This window comes from Parasteatoda tepidariorum, chromosome 10 (genome assembly GCF_982258835.1).
Source record: "Parasteatoda tepidariorum strain Cologne lab strain chromosome 10, Ptep-v5.0, whole genome shotgun sequence".
In the NCBI taxonomy this organism is placed as follows: Eukaryota; Metazoa; Arthropoda; class Arachnida; order Araneae; family Theridiidae; genus Parasteatoda; species Parasteatoda tepidariorum.
Genome location: NC_141764.1, coordinates 91,481,419 through 91,504,754, shown reverse-complemented (window position 1 = coordinate 91,504,754; position 23,336 = coordinate 91,481,419). Strand labels below are relative to the sequence as shown.

Sequence of the window (23,336 nt, the reverse complement as noted above, 5' to 3'; positions counted from 1 at the left end):
GTAAAGCACGGAATAGGACAAAACTCTGATCATTTACTTGAGAATATGTGTTTATATGAATAAGATTATACTCGAGGGTTTAACGATTTAGGATGGAAAAATCAAACGAAACTCCATTGTTAGTGGCGGTGGTGTTCACCGAGGCCCAGATCAGCCACAGAATAGATTTCCAAGTGGAGCACGGAATAGGACAAAACTCTGATCATTTACTTGAAAATATGTGTTTATATGAATAAGATTATACTCGAGGGTTTAACGATTTAGGATGGAAAAATCAAATGAAACTCCATTGCTAGTGGCGGTGGTGGTCACCGAGGCCCAGATCTGGCATAGAATAGATTTCCAAGTAAACCACGGAATAGGACAAAACTCTGATCATTTACTTGAGAATATGTGCTTATATGAATAACATTATACTCAAGGGCTTCACCATTTAGGATGGAAAAATCAAAAGAAGCACCTTTGTCAGAGGCGTGGGTGGTTACCGAGGCCCTGATCAGTCACAGAATAGATTTCCAAGTAAAGCACGGAATAGGACAAAACTCTGATCATTTACTTGAGAATATGTGTTTATATGAATAAGATTATACTCGAGGGTTTAACGATTTAGGATGGAAAAATCAAATGAAACTCCATTGCTAGTGGCGGTGGTGGTCACCGAGGCCCAGATCTGGCAAAGAATAGATTTCCAAGTAAAGCACGGAATAGGACAAAACTCTGATCATTTACTTGAGAATATGTGTTTATATGAATAAGATTATACTCGAGGGTTTAACGATTTAGGATGGAAAAATCAAATGAAACTCCATTGCTAGTGGCGGTGGTGGTCACCGAGGCCCAGATCTGGCATAGAATAGATTTCCAAGTAAACCACGGAATAGGACAAAACTCTGATCCTTTACTTGAGAATATGTGCTTATATGAATAACATTATACTCAAGGGCTTCACTATTTAGGATGGAAAAATCAAAAGAAGCACCTTTGTTAGAGGCGGTGGTGGTTACCGAGGCCCTGATCAGTCACAGAATAGATTTCCAAGTAAAGCACGGAATAGGACAAAACTCTGATCATTTACTTGAGAATATGTGTTTATATGAATAAGATTATACTCGAGGGTTTAACGATTTAGGATGGAAAAATCAAATGAAACTCCATTGCTAGTGGCGGTGGTGGTCACCGAGGCCCAGATCTGGCAAAGAATAGATTTCCAAGTAAAGCACGGAATAGGACAAAACTCTGATCATTTACTTGAGAATATGTGTTTATATGAATAAGATTATACTCGAGGGTTTAACGATTTAGGATGGAAAAATCTAACGAAACTCCATTGTTAGTGGCGGTGGTGTTCACCGAGGCCCAGATCAGCCACAGAATAGATTTCCAAGTGGAGCACGGAATAGGACAAAACTCTGATCATTTACTTGAGAATATGTGTTTATATGAATAAGATTATACTCGAGGGTTTAACGATTTAGGATGGAAAAATCAAATGAAACTCCATTGCTAGTGGCGGTGGTGGTCACCGAGGCCCAGATCTGGCAAAAAATAGATTTCCAAGTAAAGCACGGAATAGGACAAAACTCTGATCATTTACTTGAGAATATGTGTTTATATGAATAAGATTATACTCGAGGGTTTAACGATTTAGGATGGAAAAATCAAATGAAACTCCATTGCTAGTGGCGGTGGTGGTCACCGAGGCCCAGATCTGGCATAGAATAGATTTCCAAGTAAACCACGGAATATTACAAAACTCTGATCCTTTACTTGAGAATATGTGCTTATATGAATAACATTATACTCAAGGGCTTCACTATTTAGGATGGAAAAATCAAAAGAAGCACCTTTGTTAGAGGCGGTGGTGGTTACCGAGGCCCTGATCAGTCACAGAATAGATTTCCAAGTAAAGCACGGAATAGGACAAAACTCTGATCATTTACTTGAGAATATGTGTTTATATGAATAAGATTATACTCGAGGGTTTAACGATTTAGGATGGAAAAATCAAATGAAACTCCATTGCTAGTGGCGGTGGTGGTCACCGAGGCCCAGATCTGGCAAAGAATAGATTTCCAAGTAAAGCACGGAATAGGACAAAACTCTGATCATTTACTTGAGAATATGTGTTTATATGAATAAGATTATACTCGAGGGTTTAACGATTTAGGATGGAAAAATCAAATGAAACTCCATTGCTAGTGGCGGTGGTGGTCACCGAGGCCCAGATCTGGCAAAGAATAGATTTCCAAGAAAAGCACGGAATAGGACAAAACTCTGATCATTTACTTGAGAATATGTGTTTATATGAATAAGATTATACTCGAGGGTTTAACGATTTAGGATGGAAAAATCAAATGAAACTCCATTGCTAGTGGCGGTGGTGGTCACCGAGGCCCAGATCTGGCATAGAATAGATTTCCAAGTAAACCACGGAATAGGACAAAACTCTGATCCTTTACTTGAGAATATGTGCTTATATGAATAACATTATACTCAAGGGTTTAACGATTTAGGATGGAAAAATCAAATGAAATTCCATTGCTAGTGGCGGTGGTGGTCACCGAGGCCCAGATCTGGCAAAGAATAGATTTCCAAGTAAAGCACGGAATAGGACAAAACTCTGATCATTTACTTGAGAAGATGTGTTTATATGAATAAGATTATACTCGAGGGTTTAACGATTTAGGATGGAAAAATCAAATGAAACTCCATTGCTAGTGGCGGTGGTGGTCACCGAGGCCCAGATCTGGCATAGAATAGATTTCCAAGTAAACCACGGAATAGGACAAAACTCTGATCCTTTACTTGAGAATATGTGCTTATATGAATAACATTATACTCAAGGGTTTAACGATTTAAGATGGAAAAATCAAATGAAATTCCATTGCTAGTGGCGACGGTGGTCACCGAGGCCCAGATCTGGCAAAGAATAGATTTCCAAGTAAAGCACGGAATAGGACAAAACTCTGATCATTTACTTGAGAATATGTGTTTATATGAATAAGATTATACTCCAGGGTTTAACGATTTAGGATGGAAAAATCAAATGAAACTCCATTGCTAGTGGCGGTGGTGGTCACCGAGGCCCAGATCTGGCAAAGAATAGATTTCCAAGTAAAGCACGGAATAGGACAAAACTCTGATCATTTACTTGAGAAGATGTGTTTATATGAATAAGATTATACTCGAGGGTTTAACGATTTAGGATGGAAAAATCAAACGAAACTCCATTGTTAGTGGCGGTGGTGTTCACCGAGGCCCAGATCAGCCACAGAATAGATTTCCAAGTGGAGCACGGAATAGGACAAAACTCTGATCATTTACTTGAGAATATGTGCTTATATGAATAACATTATACTCAAGGGCTTCACTATTTAGGATGGAAAAATCAAAAGAAGCACCTTTGTTAGAGGCGGTGGTGGTTACCGAGGCCCTGATCAGTCACAGAATAGATTTCCAAGTAAAGCACGGAATAGGACAAAACTCTGATCATTTACTTGAGAATATGCGTTTTCACGAATAAGATGATATTCGAGGGTTTCACTATTTGGATACGAATGAGAAGCAAGCACGATACTTAAAAGATTTTTAAAATAAATATAATTTTTTAATCTCTTATTAACAACGTGTTGCTGTCATTTACAAAAATTATTCTTTTGAAATTTCAGACCTGTTTTGATCCCTATGATGCGTTTTTTTTAATTTCAAGCCACATTTCAATTTTGCATTGGAAGTGTAATACAAAATGCTACCAAATATGTAAACTAATTAAAATTTTTAACGTAATTTACACCTTAAAATGCAAGGATAATAAGTACTTCCTCACTAGAAAAAGTCAAATTTTATTGGATAACGAACCATAACTCAAAAATTTTTATAGAATTTTTAAGGGTAAGGAAATGTTCGATAAGCTTAGATAGGCTGCTGGAATTTTGCAGGTAGTTATATTTTAAATTGTGTTCTTCAAATATTGTGAAATCAAGAATTTAGTGGAAGCTTATGACATGTTATTAGAGTATGAATGCAAATTACTCTCTATAACCTTGTGTTTTTGAAAATAATCAAAAGAAAAAAGAATCAGGACGGAATCTGATTCATTTAATTTTATTTTATAATTGGCATACAACAGCCAACTCAATTCAGAGTTTGCGACTATCACTGTTCAACTCTGCAGCCATGTAATTTTGAACCCAACCCGGAAAACAAGAACCAAGAACTGGAATAAAGTAACTTTGAATCTTTCAAGTGTACGTGTAGTGGTATGGAAAGTACCTTTATATCAAATTTACTAAACAAAGATTCATACTTTAAAAGAAATTTACCATCAGTATAAGAAAATTTGCCACTAAGCGTAGAAAGTAGGCAACCTCACCATATTTAATGTTCCATTGTTTTTATTTTACGATAAACACAAGAGTGCCAAATTACATGCGTTAAGTTCAGTGCCTTAAACTCAATGCTTTAAATATATATTGTTTCAGAATTTCAAAGATTTCGTTTCCCAAAAAATCAATAAGGAATTACTGCTCAAAACTCTTTTTAAAAAACTTTCAGAAGAACTATTAAACATTTTCTAATTCTTAAAATTAATAAGGAAATTAACTTGTTGTCTATTTATAATTTTTTGCATTCATGAATTTCACTGTACTATTTTATAACCTCTGGTAAAGCAACACAATTCAGTTAAATAAAAATTACCACAAACCAAGTAAATTTCAAAGAAGTCAGATGCTTAAAATTTGATTTCTCAGGAACTATTTGACCGATTTCGATCAAATTTTGTATTTTACCATGAAAAACTACATTATTTAAAACTATGCAAAAAATTTGATGCCTAACAATTCAACATTTTTCTAACATTTTTAAATAGGAGAATACAAAATAATAAATATTTACTAAAAGCTATTTTTTGTACAAAAGTTATCTTTGGATAAATGAGTTTTATAATTGAGTGTAAAAAATTTTCATTTCGCTAAACGAGTTCTCGATATATAGCGAAATACACAAAAAGTAAAATTAACATTAAGGAGTTCACACTTTGGACCGCTCTCCTGGCCGAACTATTGGGATCATATTTCCCAGATTGCGGCTACCTCCTTTATTTTGGAGATCTTCTTCTTCTTCTTCATTGGCCTGACAGCCCAAGATGGGCCCTTTCGCAGAGTTGAACTCTTGGCTCTTCTACATTTGACCAGAGACATCCAATTGTTTTGGAGATCAGAGATCCGAATATTTCGTAAAAAATATATGTCAATTCACAAAAATTAGGTTAGGTTGTCTGATTTCCTAATTTGAAATATCATTTGCACTTATTAGTTTGCATGAAATCACCCCATCGGACCATTGCGATTGAGTCTTAGATCGTGATGATACGGTCATTTGATCAAAAGTTATTCAGGGTGGTCCTTCATTTTGCCTCACCGTACAAAAAAAAATAGCCGTGAATGTTATCAACAATATTTTAGAAGAACTTTATAATCAACTAAAAAATAAAATATTTTTAAATTACGAACTTATTTCTGTAAAATGCAGTCTCATAATTTGGTAAAAAATTTGTATTTTTTTTATCTTCTAGAGAAAATATACTTATCTGATACAGATAAAGACCGAATTCAAAGTTCAGATCTGGATGGTTCTCGAATAGAACATATTATAACCAAAGGTCTTGGCTCGGTTGATTTTTTGGCTGTGGACTCAATTGGTCGAAAGCTGTACTGGACAGACGATCAACGTAAATGCATTGAAGTATCGGAATTAGACGGTTCACACAGAAAAGTCTTGATTTGGAGCAACTTAGACAGCCCCAGAGCTATTGCTCTGCACTATGAACCTGGGTAAGTTATTATGGGTAATTTAAAAATATATATTTAAAAACAAATTCAAATATTCTATATGTTTCCAAATAGATTACGAACGGAATTTATCAACTTCAACTATTTTAATTGTTTAATAATTTCTATTTTAAATGCAGATTTATTTAAGTAAATTAATTGAACAATTGTGACAAAAATAGTTTTACTTTAAATCCGCACATTACTTGAAAACTTTTTTTTATTGATTATTATGCTCAAAGTTGCTTAAAATTTAATTTATTATTAGATCATAAAATTAAACCAAAAAAAACTTGCTGAGAAACTGATAATGTAAAAGTTCTTGAATGTCAATAGATAAGGATTCCTAATAATATAATAATTCTTACTCAAAATTTTACAACTAGTTTACGGTTTATTTCGAATATGGGAAAATAGAAAATGTTCCCCACCTTGAGCAGTCGAAGAAAATTCCAACTTACTTTGAAACATTAGGAATAAAATATTTACGGGATGTTTTGTTTTGAAAAAATAATTTATATATTTTTTTCAATCAAAAATATTTTATTGCTTTAGCGTTCTGCCTAAAGGCTAGACAAAAAACTACACCTCGCTTATTATAATCACTGGTAAATTTTAAATTATGGAAGAATGATATTGTTTATTTTACCTGAAATTATAACTTTTCACATGGTATTTTTATTTAATAACTTTTTAGTGATATCTTTGCCAGAGGTACACATATAGGTTCAAAAAAAGTTCATTGATTAAATTCATTTATCTCAAATTCATTGAAAATGTTTTTGTTAGAGAGGGACACATATAGGTTCAAGAAAGTTCATTGATAAAGTTCAGTAATCAGGTCCAAAAGTAGTTCAATAATTCATAAAAATTTAGACACTCAAAATCTTTTATGATTATTCTTATTGAATTTGTTTTTATTAAGTTCCAGTTGAGCAATGACCTATCACCCAAGTAACTAACACTTAATTTGGCAGTTTTGTTTGTGTTAAACATAACAAAATGTTTAGCACGTGTAATACAATAAAATACAATGCGCACCCAAAAAGGTTACACCTTAAATAAATTTTGAAGTAAAGATTGGTTTTTCACAAACTAGGACTAAATCTTAATGATGCGAGGTAATGTCCTCAAATATGTAAGTTATTGAAAATGATATTTTAAGTAAGGTAATCAGACACAAAAGCGTACTTTTTTAACTAAACGTACCTTTTTTTTCCCCACGTATTCTACTTTTAAACTCTCAAAAAATGGGGGATAAATCTAGGAAATACGATCCCAATTATTTCGCCGGGTTAAATATAGAACTTCTTTAAAATTTGATTTCTTAGGAACTGTTTCAACGATTTCTTTCCTAATTTGTATTTTGTCTCGTAAAAGTGCATTCCTTCAATTAATGTTAAAATTTGTATAAATTACAATTCAAATTATTATCGACTTAAGAAAATAAAATGATAAAAAATAATAAATATTTGCTAAAGTGTATTTTTTTTCCAGAGAAATATCTTTGGATTAATTAATATTATAATGGCGTTCACAAATTATTCAATTTTTTTAAGATGCTCTAGAGTTATAGCAAAAAATAAAATTAACATTGACAGGTCCAAACAGCTTGAACAAGCTATTTCCCCTACCCGCTAAGTACAGAAACAAGTTCGTCAAAAAAAAAAAAAAAAAAAAAAAAAAAAATTCGAAGAAAATGTGCTTTTGTGTCTAATTTCATAACTTAAAATATCGTCTGCTCTTACTAATTAGCATATTTGAGATCACCTCCTAAAAACACAAAGATTGAGTCCCAGTACGTAAAGATCCGATCATTAGATCAAAAGTTATTCAGGGTGATTCCTTTTCTTTGCGCGCTATACATGATAAAACTCATAAATTAATAGCAAATAAACTAATTATACCACAAAAATTTAATTTAGGTTCTAAAAGCCAATTTATAAACAATAATCTATATTATGTTCTAAGAAGCCAATTTATGCGCACTAGAAAAAATAAAGAGTCTAATAAGTCTAATAAATAGAAAAATCCGTCAAAAGAATTTACATCTGTTTTAAAGTTTGGAGTTGTGGAACCTGAAAAATTTTAGCAACATTATTGCACGTTGAAATTTTCTTGTAGGTAATTTATAATTTCAAGAAATCAAGCCTCACAAAACTTTTGTTTTCGGTTATTATGCATTATTGTTTACGAATTTATTAGTATCATATTGTTTAGATATTTTTCATCAATAAAAATTAATATTGTTTTAAAATAACGCAATTATAAAACTTCACTAAAGTCAACATTAATGGCAAAACTTTATTTTCCCCTCTACAACGATAAATAGGATTTTTTTCTTATATTAATAATAAACCAAGCTATTTTAATGAACTTAAACTGCTGAATTCGATGTTTTAATTACTAGATTTTTAAATATAAACTAATTGTCTAAGCATAATTAAAATACACAGCTCCCTGAATTGCTTAGTTGTTTATTTCAATAGCTTTTAGCTTTTAATATACCAGCAGCATCAAATTAATAAGAGCTATATAGATGAAACGCTGTTATTTAATTACATTAACCTTGAAATTGCTTTATCATGCAAATTAAATGACTGCTCATATAAATCAAATTATTCCGTTGGTGTTATATCACCCATTTGCGAACGAATCAAAAAGAGTCTGCATTTAATAGAACATACACTTCAGTTCATTTAATTGAAGGCGTTAATAAATTAATTTGTTCATTTGTAGGGACTTTTATTTTAATTTATTAGAACTATCTAGAGAAATGCCAGTTACAGAGTTTCTGTTTTAATCATATTCTAGTAATGGTTTCAATTGAAGATCTTCAATGAGAATCTTTAGTGTAGTTATGCAAATGTCGGAGAGAGTCGAATTTATTTTTCCATAATTGAATGATCTATTATGTCCGGGCGCAAACTATGAAAATTTATGTTCGCATTGAGTTAGATCTTTATTAAGGTCTAATAAAAGTGGATTGACCAAATCTTTCTAAAATTAACTTCGGGTGAATTCAGTAATGTTATACCTATATTTTATTATTTTTTTCAAAATTATATCAAATGTAAGCAAATAAACTGGAAAAATATTTAAAAATTTATACCTAGACACTTTTTGTTCAATTTTGTACAATTTTGTTCAATCACGCTTCAATTTTAAAAAATGAGAGCTTGGTGTGTTATGCAAAATACTCAAAACTATAAAAATTAAAAATTTTTATTCATAGAGAATTTCAAACATATTTCTGTTGTTGTCAAAGTATATTTTCTAAAGCCGAGGTGGCTCACGGGATAGAGCACTCGCCTCCCAATAAGGTAAACCGGGTTCGAATCGCAGCGATGGTGGTTTCAATGCGAATTCGCACTCGTACGAATTACGTCGGTGCTGACCACAGAGTGCTGTTTTTAAAAGCTTGACCCACAGATTGAAAGCCCCTGTTTTATATTTTTCAAACTTATATAATTTTTATAGTATTAAATTCTATATAGTAGAAACTTATAAAGGTGTAAAAAAATCTGCTTTTGTAAGTGTTTTGACTCTTTTTATAATTTCAATAACAGATGGCGCCAGTGGTACTGTTAATCAAGAAATATTTTGTTTTTGTTATTTTCTTTCCTTTTTTTAGTTTCAGTTTAGATTTATTCATTATGTTGGTAGATGAGTAATATTTACGTTTGGCAATATGGCCATTGAAATTTCAATTACTCATTTATAATTCAATGAAAAATATTTCAGTGTTATCTATAAATCATGCTCTGATAATCAATCAAAGAAATAAAGTATATATCCGGTAAGATTTCGAAAACTTATTTGTTGTGATAAGTTGTCATAATTTTCATTTTCCCACATTGTATTAGTTTCTATAATTTTAATGATATTCTACTTAACTTTTATGATTTTTGCATTATATAAGTTTATGATTTATTTAAGATTCATTCCAGTAAGCATTTATATTGAAAGAAATTTAAAAATGATATTTATTTAGAAATAGCTTATGATATTCAGTTTAAAAAACGCTTTTGTTTTCAAATTTTGGACTCAAGAATTTCTTCTAAATTGTGCCAAGTAAAACAAATTTTAATGTTTAAATGAATATTTAAAATAATATATCCAGATTATATTTACATTTGTACAATGCTTCCAAATCATTTATAAAATCACACTACCTTCATATTATGATTGTTCCTTAAACAATCTGAGGCATTCGTATAACTAAGCGGAAATGCTTAGTATTGACTTTAATATTGTAATCTTAATTATTTCTATTCTAATTACAAATATTAAAATGTTTTTGATATCAACTAAATTATTAAAACATGCAAACAAAATATTTACTTTGAATAGTTTATTGAATTTTCCTAAAAGCAATATATAATGCAGAACAAGGCTTTTTGCTAGTTCAAATGCGCTTAATAAAGCAAACAAAAATAACATGAAATTAAAGAAAAAAGAAAAGCGTATATTGATGATGATTTTATAATTCCCTCCGACTGTATTTAATTTGCTCTCTGTGTCATTAAATACTTTCTATGTTATTCTCTCAATATATTTAGCATGTACATTATTTAAAGCTAAATGTAGTACTATAACTTAGGCATTTTCAATCTTAAATATTACATATAATATTATTTACACAGTTCCATAAGCATCAACAACTAAAAAGCGTTATGCATCATTCATTGATTTGAAACATTCATAATATTTACATTGAAAAGTTTCCAAATTAATTTAAAACTTTTGAAGTAAATATTATATTTCCTAAACTATGGTCTTCAAGTTTAAACAGGTTTAACAGTAACAATATTAAATTAAAATGCGGGATACAATGCAATTTTAATACAATAGTTATTTTATAATAAACTTCAATACGATTTTAACTAAGTTAAACACTTGAATTATATTACCTCCTAAATAAATAATTAATATAACCTAAAATAAATCACCGTAATATTACAGGATCATATATCAGCTTAAACTTTAAACAAAAGTTTTTTAAAGCAACAATCTATTTCACGAGTAACAACAACTAAAAAACATTATTCATTAGTGTTTAGAAACAATATATCTTTAAAATAATCATAAAATCCTTATCTCTTTAAACCTAAATCGAAATTTTGGAACATAGAATAAATCATGCATTAACTGTTATGCTGGAACTCAAATATTCCTCTCAATTATGTTCGACCACCGAGAAACAACTTTGCATCAACAGTTATGCTTTTCTAAGTTCAAACACATTTTATTACATTGTAACATTATTAAATTAAAATATAGGATACAATAATACAATTTCAAATTAAAATTCAGGATACAACAATACAATTTCAAATTAAAATGGTGGATTCAATACAATTTTAAATTAAAATTCTGAGGGAACATAAGGCAGTAATTACTTCAAAATACACTTCGACCATATTTTAACTTCAAAACAACTAAAAAGTTATACGCACTTTTATTATATTACTTACTCACTTAAAAAAATAAATACACATGACTTAAAATGTATCGCTGTAGTATTACAGGATCATAAATCAGCTTAAATTTTAAACAAAAAACTTTTTTAACCAGCAATCTATTTTACAAACATCAACAACTAAAAAATATTATCCATCAGTGCTTTGAAACAATATATCTCTAAACCTAAGTCAAAATTTTGAACCATAAACTAAATCATACATAAACTGTTAGGCTGGAAACTCAGCTTACTCAAATATTCCCCTCAATTAAACTCGGCCGCGAGAATTTGATATATTGGAATATAAATCTTCGAATTCCATGCTACCCTCTATTCTCTCTCTCCTAAAGTCATTGATGTATTGAAGAAGAAATAACGAAGATTAATTCCCACCCTATATTACGACTTCAGTCTACTTAAACTACTGGTAAGGGAATTAAATTTCCCTCCCAATAAAGGTTAGAAATTCATAAATGAACAATTTGTTTAAGCGTTCATCATTCTCTGGCGATTAAGCGCATTAATATTTTATTCGCGTACTCGGGAAATTTTTATTTAAGTTTACTTAAAATTATTTCTCGCAGTATTAATGATTTTGGAAGAATATGAGGTATTTAACTTGGAGAAGTGGATTAAGTTGGTATTAAAGTATTAAAAAATATTTATTTTGATAGATTAAGTTTAAAAGCAATATTTATCGTTTTGGAATAGATAATTATTTATGGGATTGTACTGCCTCATAGTTCTTTTGTGATCTGGGATTTAATTCTATTCAGGAAAATTAAATAAATACCGTTACTTTAACATTTGCAATGCAGATAAAATGTTTTAGATTGATTTCTTTATCTAGGTGTAGGGAATTCAGTTCTGAAACTATTTATTTTATTATCCGCATCATTTTAAGGATGACTATCAGTTGAAATGCTCTCACCTGAATATCTGAATAATATCGCCAAAACAATAGAAATATTATCTTAATACCACCTGAAATGGTTTTCTTCATAAAATTTTAGAAATAAGTATAATATTTTACACTAGATTGGCCAATTTATGTACTGCCATAATCTCAATATCTGGTTCTCGAATTTTTTCTTTGGCTCCTTTTAGCATGGACATAACAATTTGTCGATAGGTCGTTTATGGCATATTCATAGCAATTTCCAATATTGAAAGATTAGATAGATATTGAGCTTTATGGCATTTTCAAACTTATGACAAGAATACTTGATATTGAGATCTGGGGATGTATAGGGCAACACAAAAAATTGTCTTTGTCATTATTTTTTCAGGCCAATATTTTACATTGTCAGCAGTATAGCATGATGCAGTATTTTTTGCTGAAAATAAATAATACTCTTCACAATTAGAATAAATCACCAGCGTTACAAAAGGTAGCAGTGATGTTAACAGTGATGCTAACAGTGATGCTAACAGTGATGTTTACAGTGATGTTTTGTTATAATGTTGAATTCTAACTGTGATGTGCACGAAATAATGGCCAACAGTTATTACTTCGCAACACCATGAATGACATATAATGGCAGAAATAAGTAATGACACGTGTCAATTATTGAAATATATAAAGATTAACTAAGTTTATTTGAAAATATCATAGTGATGTTTCAAGGAAAACACTTATTTTTACGAATCTTGAAATCATTTCTTATCAAAAATAGAGATTAAGGTTAAGATATTTCAAATGTATTTCTGGAATTAACCCAATTAGCGATAATTGCTATGAAAAGCTGTGCAATTATTAGAGAATGCACTTTTCTTTTAGTCAAGTTTGTCATTATTTGGCGAATAAGTTTGAAGCAAACAACTGCTCTTTGACGTCACATTTTTCTTATTACTTAAAAGTAAAGTTTGATGAGAAATGTTTTGATAAAAAAGAATAGTAATGTTTACAGTGCTTCTGGTGACTTCTGAGGTTACAAGGCTTCTGGGTGGCGGCTGTGTGGTTTCCACGTCCGACGGACCTGGGTCCTGATGACCTCTGGAGTGCGTGGGTGTATCTAATAAGGGGGGGGGGGCGAAAAGTCGTAAACTCGCTTGGAGGGTCGGCTGGCCACCTTGTGTCAAACAAGTATAGTTAGTGCCGTTCGCCTTCCAATGAGGTGAACCGGGGTTCGATCTCGGCGATGGTTGGTCGATACGAATTCCTCATCCGGCTTACACTGACCACAAACTGACGTGAAATATCCTCAGTTGTAGACGGATCATGAGTTAGAGTTCCCTTGCGTCAGGCTAACCGTGGGAGGCTTCTCGTGGTCTTCCTCTCTATGTAACGCAAATGCAGGTTAGTTCCATCAAAAAGTCCTCCACGAAGGCAAACTTTCTCCCTATACTTGATCTAGGAGTTCCCTTGTCTTCTGTATTGGGTTCAAAATTAAAAGGCTGCGGAGTTGAACATTAGTGGTCGTAAACCCAAAAATTGGGTCAGCTGTTCAACGACGGTTATATAAAAAAAGAAAAAAAACGAATAGTTGGGTCGGGACAGCCTTGTTGGTAGGGCACTGGTCCCATGTCCAAGAGTTCGTGGGTTCAATCCCAGCCGGCCGAAGACTCGCCGTGTAGTAAGTGGTGACTGATGCATGTTAAATATGTCGAGTCGCAAAGTCATCCATGTTCGCTGTACATATCAATACTTCTGGAGGCACTGATCCAGGAGTTTCCTTATCTTCTGGATTGGGTCCAAAATCACAATGCTACGGAGTTGAACATTAGTAGTCGTAAACCCAAAATTGGTTCGACTCTTTAGCGACGGTTATAAAATAAAAGCAAAAATCGTTTCTTTTATTTTGTGAAAATTCTAGCATTTGATAGTAATGCACACGGATATCAGTCGCTAATGTTATTAAACTGAGTAAGTTGTAGCTTGGATTCAAGACATGACACTTGAAAAGTTTTATTTTATTTTTCATAGTTTTATGTATTGGACTGATTGGGGTAACAAACCACGGATTGAGAGATCAGAAATGGATGGTGGTAAGAGAGTGACCATCATATCGGACACACTGGGATGGCCAAATGGTTTAACTATTGATAAAGAAAATGCCCAACTTGTATGGGCTGATGCTCGAAGACATGTAAGTTATTAGATATTTCCTTTTTTAGTATTGCCTTGAGCTTCAATTAAATGTTTAGAATTGTCATATATGTAGCTAGTAGGAGCTACTATACTTAGAAATAATGCTAGGTGTTAAAAGGAAATTGCCGTAGAAATTGATATCATTCGTTATATTTTATAGTAAGTTGTACGAAATTAATGTGAAAATTTAACTTAACCCAAAATATTAATTTTTCTAACATCAAACTAGTTTGCCGAAAATTTGACTACCTACTGGTTCAATGTACAGCAGTAAATTATGAATCTTGCAAACAGAATCAAGTACAAAATGGATCGCTTACTGTACAATACTACTTTCCTCTGTTGCATAATTTTTTCCAGCTATCAGCGATAAAACTCTCTATCACTAATAACTTTCTACAAGATATTTTTAATAATAACAAAAATGTATGTTGCTAATTTAAAATAACAAAGGCGATGTGTTTACAAAATAAAACTATTATATATTTTTTTCTCATTTAGTTGAATTCATGTGAAAGAAAAAAATCACAGTTAAGTGGATATTTTTCGATAAAAAAACATAGAAGATAATGAAAAGTAATATCGAAAAATTTTTTTCAGATCTAATCTTTAGACACAGAAAAAAAACGTATACACTTACAAACATACTCTTTTATATTATTTTATTTCATTGATCATCAATTTATACTACACTAAACATCTACCTGTTTGGTTTTCTGATAACAAAAAGAATACTATGACACGTTGTTCTTCTACTGTGCTATCACCACAGTAAATGACTGAATAGACGTTGTGATGTTGTGACGTTGAGTAGAGTGATGGTCAACATCACTCTACTCAACGTCACTCTAAATTTATAGCTATTACATCAGGCAAACAAATTCTGCTTTGTTCCAGAGAAAATTTAATACTTCTTTCAATATCTGACTTACCCTGATAATACATATATATTAAGAAAAAAATACATGGGTACGCAATTCTTCTATTGTGGCTTTTCTAATCACTATAATAAGTGACTGAATAGAGGTGTGATGGATATGCAGACTTCAACCGAAGGGAAAATCGTCTCATGGTTTATGTTCATTTTTACCCAAAAATGACAATTCTCATCTGTTGCATTCTGAAGATAACTAAGTATTGACAAATCAATAATGTGAAAAATTGATTCTCCTTCAGAGTTCCGAACTAAGAAAAAAACCTTCCTGTTCACGAGAAAATTAGTTTTTTTCCTGAATTTAGTGATCCTGCACATAAACTGTTCTTTCTCTCTGGTCAGAATATACTAAGGACTTGGTGTAGTTTAGTGACAATTCACATTTTTCTACAAGTGAACATCAAATTATTTCTTATTAATGCTACTAGATAAATATTTTACAAGTTTTCGTAATTTAAGCTAAATAACAGCAATGCAGAGAAACATTTTATTATCTTCGCGGAAATCATTGTGTTTGACATTGAAACTCCTCTTGAATAACGTTTTCCTGAACAATTTCCAAAACGTAGCTGATCATCATTTTAGTCCAAGCTTTTCATACTTAAAAAATAGAATATTGGTATTAAAAAATCAAACAGTGCACGAAAAATTGTCAAACTTGCCTGTAACTAAAAGCCTAGCAACAAAAAACAGTGTCAACAGTGTTTTTGAAAGCCTAACTTCATTTCTGAAACACTTCTTTAAACTTTAAAATTAATACTTACAATCAAACAATTATTAGATATAGTGAAGAATTTATGCAATTTACTGATTTTGGTCAACATATAAAACACATTTTCTACTTATTTCTATAAAAGATTTAATATTAAAGAATGCTACTGTATGGTATTTTAATATGTTTCCATTAACTATATTTATAACTACGTGCAAATATTTGTTTTAAGGTTATCGAGGCATGTAATTTGGATGGCCATCACCGTCGAATCTTGGTCAGCGACGTCCCCCACCCTTACGGCATAGCAGTGACAGCTCGCTACATTTACTGGACTGACTGGTCAGAGAGATCCATACTCCGTGCAAACAAACACACGGGGAAGAACATGGTCAATGTTTGTGCAAATCTGCCTAATCTCATGGACATGCACAGCATAAAGCTCAACGAGACCGGTGAGAATGTCATTTCTAGGTAATAGCCTTCGAAAGTGTTTGCAAAACTCCTGTCAATCTGTGAGGAGGATGGAGGATTCAGGAAAATTATTTTGAAGTCATTTTACGTCAAGTATCTTTTGGTTACTTGTCGAACGCGTGCGTTACTGTTTATCTGAATGAATTATAAACTTCTTGAGAATTTATGTTAATCCATAGAAGATTAAATAAATAATTAAGATAAATATTTTGAGTGGCATATTGAAATTGTTTAAGGAAGAACTGCGATTAAGTTTCATAGAAAAGGAAATTTTGCGGAACGGGGCCACAGTTAAAATATCAGCGGAGGTAGTAAGAGATAATAGGGCAGAGATGGGAATTGGTTTAAACTTCAGCTTTAAATTTAACTAAAGGTGACAGTTAGTTTCATTTAACTAACAGTGATTTTTAATTGAATTTATAATTCTGTTTAGTGACAGTAATTAACGTATTGCTTTTCTATAAACACACTAACATTTATTTTCTTCAGCATAAGAAGCTAGTTTTGGACATCCAAGTTGTTGACTAAGATAAAATAACGCGCAAAAACAGTTTTTAAATATGTAAATAAATAAATTAATTAATAAATAAATATTACTTGATAACATTATGAACAAATGAGAACTGTACACTGTAAAAAATAACTGTTAATTCAACAGGAAAAAAAAATTTACAGTAGAAAAACCGTTTAACGATGAGTACAAATTCTTTTCAGTTTTTAATCATTACCCGTCAGTAGTAAAAAATGTCCGTTTTTTTACGAACTTTCTCCGTATAATTGAAGATTCAACGCTATTTTTCACAAAACAATTTTTCTCCGTTTTCTCCTTAATCACGCACGAATTAAAACTGTTCAAATTCTAGTTTTAAACACGCAGTTTTGCTTACCGTAATGCAACTTTATCTTTTTTTTTCAAATCATTTTACGATTATTTGTTATACTTGTATATTCAGATAATTATATTTTACTGCATGACAGGTATTTAGAGCAAAGAAATAATGATTTTTTTTGGCGTTTAGTTTGTTGCAAACATAAAGATCGAAACACCGCTATTATTTTTACAGAAAATAGAACGCATTTTAAACTTATGCATCTATCTTTAAAATATAATTTTTCAAATATTTTAAAGTTCTTTCTAAGGATTATATGAAATATTTTTGCAACAAAATGCCTTCTTATACAGGAAATAGAGAACAGTCCAAATCGCATAAGAATCGCAACGCAGATAGTTTTAGATAATCTGATATTCAAAACCAGAAGTAAAAATTGTTATTGACATTTCAACGTTTAAACAAAAAGGAATTTTCATGAGTTTAGAATATTTATTGCAAATAATATGCTATATCAATAGAATTCAAAATTGCATGTAAGTAGCACAATTGTGCCCATTTTTTAAGAAGTGCCCTGTAACAATCATAATTAAAACAATTCAATAGATTTGATAGTTCATACAATAATAATAGAAATAATTATTTATAGATCCAATTTATTGAGTATGAGAGAATCAAACTTAGATTTCGTTAACATAAGCGAAGCAAGATCCTTTTCTATGAGGGCTATCTGAAAGTTTGAACAGTAATTAAAGTCGAAACTAATTTATTAATTAAATTTGATGCTTTAAAAAATCAATTTAAAAACTCTCAGATTGTTACTTTTTTTCAATCATTAAATAAACTTAGAGTGTGTAGCTTCGATTTTCGTATAGAAAAAGGCACTCTGAACTTCAAACCCCCCCCCCAAAAAAATCTTAAAAAAAATCTGAAATTTAATAAAAAATTAGTTAATATATTAATCGGTATTTCAGTAATAAAATTAGGTATTTGGGGTAACTGTAAAAGGATTGACGGCAAGCATTTTCTGACTTATTAAAATTTTCTGACACAGTTAAGTAATTGCTTTTTTTAAAACATATTTATGCATTTTAAATCTCTTTCTTTTTAAATTTAAAACAGTATTTGCCAGCTCAGCGACTTCTTAAGCTGAAGCATTTACAATATCTGATGAAATATTTAAACCATTTCTTAATTATATGCATTGTTTCATACAAATAAACTTCAAAGCATCTGCAATCAAATTTTTCTCCCAATTCAGAATTGCGTTATTGTTTTGATTGTCATTTAATAATCGCATAACCTAATGGAGAATTAAAATGCATGCATTTGTCATTGACTTGCCTTGTTATATAAAATATTTTCTAATTAAAATTGCTTGTGTCTTAAATTTAATAACTTAAAATATATGCAATATAAAAACATGTTTTATTTTCAGGTGTGAATAAATGTGAACAGCATAACGGTGGTTGCAGCCATTTGTGCCTAAGGACATCCTTAGGATATTCCTGTGCTTGTCCAACAGGGATTCGTTTACAAGACAACGAACAGACATGTGAAGAAGGTAAAACTGTTCATTTCGATGACTACGCTCTTTGTTCATGTTTTGCTTATGCTTTTTTTTATGTCATCACTAATTTGGTAATCTGTGTGGGTGCTTGTTAACCTTCAAGCGCGTACGTTAACTTTTAAGAAATTTTTATTTAGTCTCGCAAATTTTCTTTTTCATTTGTGAGAGGCATTCTTGTCGGTAGTGAATTTTATTTATTTAAAATTACAAAGAACTTATTTGATAACTATTTTTTTCCATGACTGTCAATTCCTACTGTCTCTGTCAGGAATCCCAGATTTCCACCATTATTTTTCCTACTCTACAACACATAGAAATTAGACCAGTCATAAACAACCCCATTTTTAAGTTTAAATATCAAACTATATCACAGCATCAGAGAAGTCAACTTGCTCCGGTAAGCGTATATATATTTCCTAGTGATACGATTCTTGGTTTAGTAAATGCAATTTTTAGGGTTTTTACTGTCTACTACATCCTAATAATTTAAAGGTTTATGTTATACGCCACTTTTTTGCAGTTTAGCCTCTTAAAAAATTGGCAAAATTAATCAAAAATATGGAAAATTTAGTTCGTAGTTCTCCATTATTTTTTAAAACTTTCTGTCTAATCCAGAGCAGTTGGCATCTTTGCAACAGCGATGAGTATTATTTTTCTGTCACTCTTTAAGTGACACATAAAGTGCATCATTTTAATATTCTTTCTTTCTTTCTGAAGCTCCATCTACTTTTCTTCTTTTTGCGAATCGAGAAAGCGTGCGCCGAATATCATTGGACACCACGGAAAATATGGACGTATATTTACCAATCCATGAAACTTACAACACAGTAGCTGTGGACTTCGACTACCAAGAGAAAAGCATCTACTACTCTGATGTAAAGCTTGACGTAATACGGTAAGTTATTCAATGAGATTTTACAATTCTATAATGGCCATAACTAAGAATTTAAATAAATGATTGACGAGCAGTAAGGTTGCAGGATAATGTAACCAGAACATCATCTCATTTTTAACCCAATGTCAATGAGATTATATCATAGGAGCCACCTACTATCGAATTGGTTGTTGCTGTTGTTCATTTACGTCACACTAAAGCTGCACAATGGGCTTTTGGCGACGGTCTGGGAAACATCCCTGAGAATGATCCGAAGACTTGCGATCATGATTTTGATCCTCTGCGGAGAGGGTGGCACCCCTGCTTCGGTAGCCCGACGACTTGCGCAAAGTCGAGCATTTTACGGTAGAACAGTTTAACGAGGACCAATACCGTGAACCCTCGGTCCCTACGCAGACTAATCCAAGTTTTCACCCACCCGCACAGTGATGCTTGACTTCGGTGATCTGCTGGGAACCGTGTCTTAACGATCAGTTCACTGAGGGGACTTATCGAATTGGATTTCTGCTGTGATGGATGAAAATTTAGTAATTTAACAAAGCTCAGCTAGATCTAGAACTGGAGTCATAGCTAGAGTTCCTTTATCAATAAGAGAGATTTATCTGTATGAATCACAGGCGCTCTTTTTGTGGAAAAATAATTAGCAGCCTTATGTTTGGCTCAAAATTATTTCCAAAGATTCGTTTCAATATTCTTATAGTTATGATAATGCTCTCTCCTTAGGCTCAAGCAACGCAAATTAGTAAACTATTGAGTGCCATTTCAAGTGGTATTAAATTTGTCATGGTAGCAACATTGCAGTACAATAAGAGTGCGGTACTGGATCTTAAATTTTAAATTTCTTCCTTATGAGAGTGGATTGTTCCACGATTTTTGCAGGAGGGAAAAGGTAGTGAATGAATAATTACATTTTTTGTGAAACGTATGCAGCAGGATGAGTTTAGTTTCAATTTCTGAATCAGCTAATCAAATATGAATAACAATTTAAGCAATTTAAATAATAGATTCAAATAAATTTCAATGCTACGTTAGTCACAATTTATACTTTTCATGTGTTTCTTAATATTATTTTGTTCTTTTTTAATCAACCGGATTTTTTCTCCTGTCTCGCGAAGGTGGCTTAGAAATTTTACAAATTTTAGATTAGAGGAACCAGGGAAGAGAATACCGCAAGTTTATACTGATCAGTGTAAAGAATACCAAACACTTGTTCTTAACCTTAAGAACCGAGTGTAGGGAATATCGGACAAATGTAAACTGGATGAAGGCCGATTATCTTAAGAAAAGTTTATAAAATACAATATATCACCCATCTGAGACAGAAATTGAACAAGAGATTTCGGTAGAGAAAAAGCTTGGAATTAAAAGGTATAGTGATAAATATTGTTAATTGTAATCTTGCATTTTCGTGGTTAGCAGTGCTATTACAAAATAAACCAAGTAGTAGAATAATGGATTGGTTTCTTTTCCCTTACAAACAAGAAGGTTTTAATGGTTTTTAATCTTAGCTAATATGGGTAAGTTTAATTCAGAAAACTCTCTGCGAAAACCTAATTTTTTTTCACCATACTCTCTCCAGTATTTCGTTGCTTGAGTCAACTTCAAATTTAGAAGGCTAAAGTTTTATAGGAACAAGTTTCAAGCGCCCTACATGTGTAATATAGGTAAGAAATTAAGAGTTAATCGTAATATAAAAAATAAAGTTTGGTAAAAAAAAAACTTAAATCATTCTCTTGATTGCGGGAGATTAACTTTTTTTTTTCAACTAAATCTTTAAAATATAAATTGAACTGATTTTTTTATTAAATTTATCAAAAAATCTGAATTTCTTTTTAGTCATAAAAACTAAATTTGATATTTCTAAACAAGTTAATTTTTTTAATTAACAGTACTCCCAAGAAACGGACCACCCTGAATAACTTTTGATCTAATGATCGGATCTTCAGATTTTAGGATTCAATCTTAATGGTTCGAAGGGTTGAACTCAAATATGCTAATTAATTAGTGTAGATAATATTTCAAATTAGGAAATCAGACCAAAAAACCTAATTTTTATGAATTGACATACTTTTTTTACGAAATATTTTGATTTCTGATCTCCAAAGCATAGGGGGTAGCCGCAATCTGGGAAATATGGTCCCAATAGTTTGGTCAGGAGGGAGGTCCAAATTTTTGACCCCTTAATGTTAATTTCACTTTTTGCTTACTTCGCCATATCACAAGAACTTTAAGTGAATTTGAAAAATTTTTAGCATAATTACAAACAATTTATTCAAAGATAATAATTCCATGCGAAAAAAAATTTTGGTAAATATTTATTATTTTTTGTCATTTTAATCAAAAATGGTCAAAACATGTGCAATTGTAAGATCGACAGCTTGTCGCATAATTTTAAAGAATTTAATTTTATATGGCAAAATACAAAATTTGTGCCAAATCGGACGAATAATTCCTGAGAAATCGAAATTAATTATCTGATTAATTTGGAATTCAATTTCTCTGCAACGATTCGACAGATTTCGTTTGTATTTTGCCTTATAAAACTACATTCCTTAAAATGATGCAAAAAAAAATTGCATACCTAACAATTCAACATTTTTTCGACCATTCTTAAATAAAATAATAAACAAAATAATAAATATTTACTAATATTTTGTTTTGCATGGAATTATCTTTGGATAAACAAATTTTATAATTGTGTGTAAAAATGCTTCAATTTGCTTAAATAATTCTCAAGATATAGCGGAATACGCAAAAAGTAAAATTAACATTAAGGGGTTCAAACTTTGAAGTGCTATAATGACCAAACTATAGGGAGCATATTTTTCAGATAGTCACCAACACATATTTTAGGGATCAAAAGTCGAACTCCGTTGAAAAAAGGTATGTTTTTTCAGATAAAATATGTTTTTGTGTCTGATTTTATATCTTAAAATATCGTCTGCACTAAATAATTAGCATATTTAAAGTCACCCCTTAGAATTATTAAGATTGAGTCCTAGAACCTGAAATTCTGATCGTTAGATTAAAAGTTATTCAAGGTGATCCTTTTTTTCCCTTTAGACGCACTATACATAATTTAGAATCTAAACATACTCATAGTTTAGAATAATAATTGAAATCATTAAAAAATTAAAAGTTTTCAGAATCAGTTACGATTAACAATTTTAATTAAGGTATCTGACTAGGTGTGACATATTTTATTAAACGTAGACTTAATTAAAATTTTAACTTTATTTTCGGTAAGGAGGAATCCTAATACTATGAATCTATATTAAAATGTTTAAAAAATTTCAAATATACATTGAGATAGAACTCAATATATTGCTCAATATTAATTTTTTAAAAGACAATTCTGAACATTCTCACTTTAAGTATGATAAGTATAAATTCACATTTAGCACTTTATCTTTTAGTTCGATATTAGTTAATATAATACAAAATCAACCTTACGAGGTTTTAAAAATTCTGTGTTAACATTTTTTTAATGTGTGTTAGCGTAAAAATATTTTCTCAAAATCCAGGTTTTTCTAAA

At 31.1% G+C, this 23,336-nt stretch overlaps 1 protein-coding gene across 1 annotated transcript in view; it reads left to right on the top strand.

The window, feature by feature from the left end:
* The window catches only part of LOC122271649 (low-density lipoprotein receptor-related protein 4), a 463,426-nt gene that overhangs the window by 390,282 nt on the left and 49,808 nt on the right, over nt 1–23,336 (top strand). The window contains exons 22-26 of the mRNA XM_043053650.3: nt 5,576–5,834; nt 14,222–14,384; nt 16,265–16,487; nt 18,775–18,900; nt 19,624–19,801. Coding sequence (XP_042909584.2) covers nt 5,576–5,834; nt 14,222–14,384; nt 16,265–16,487; nt 18,775–18,900; nt 19,624–19,801 — 949 coding nt within the window. The remainder of the gene's footprint in view (nt 1–5,575; nt 5,835–14,221; nt 14,385–16,264; nt 16,488–18,774; nt 18,901–19,623; nt 19,802–23,336) is intronic.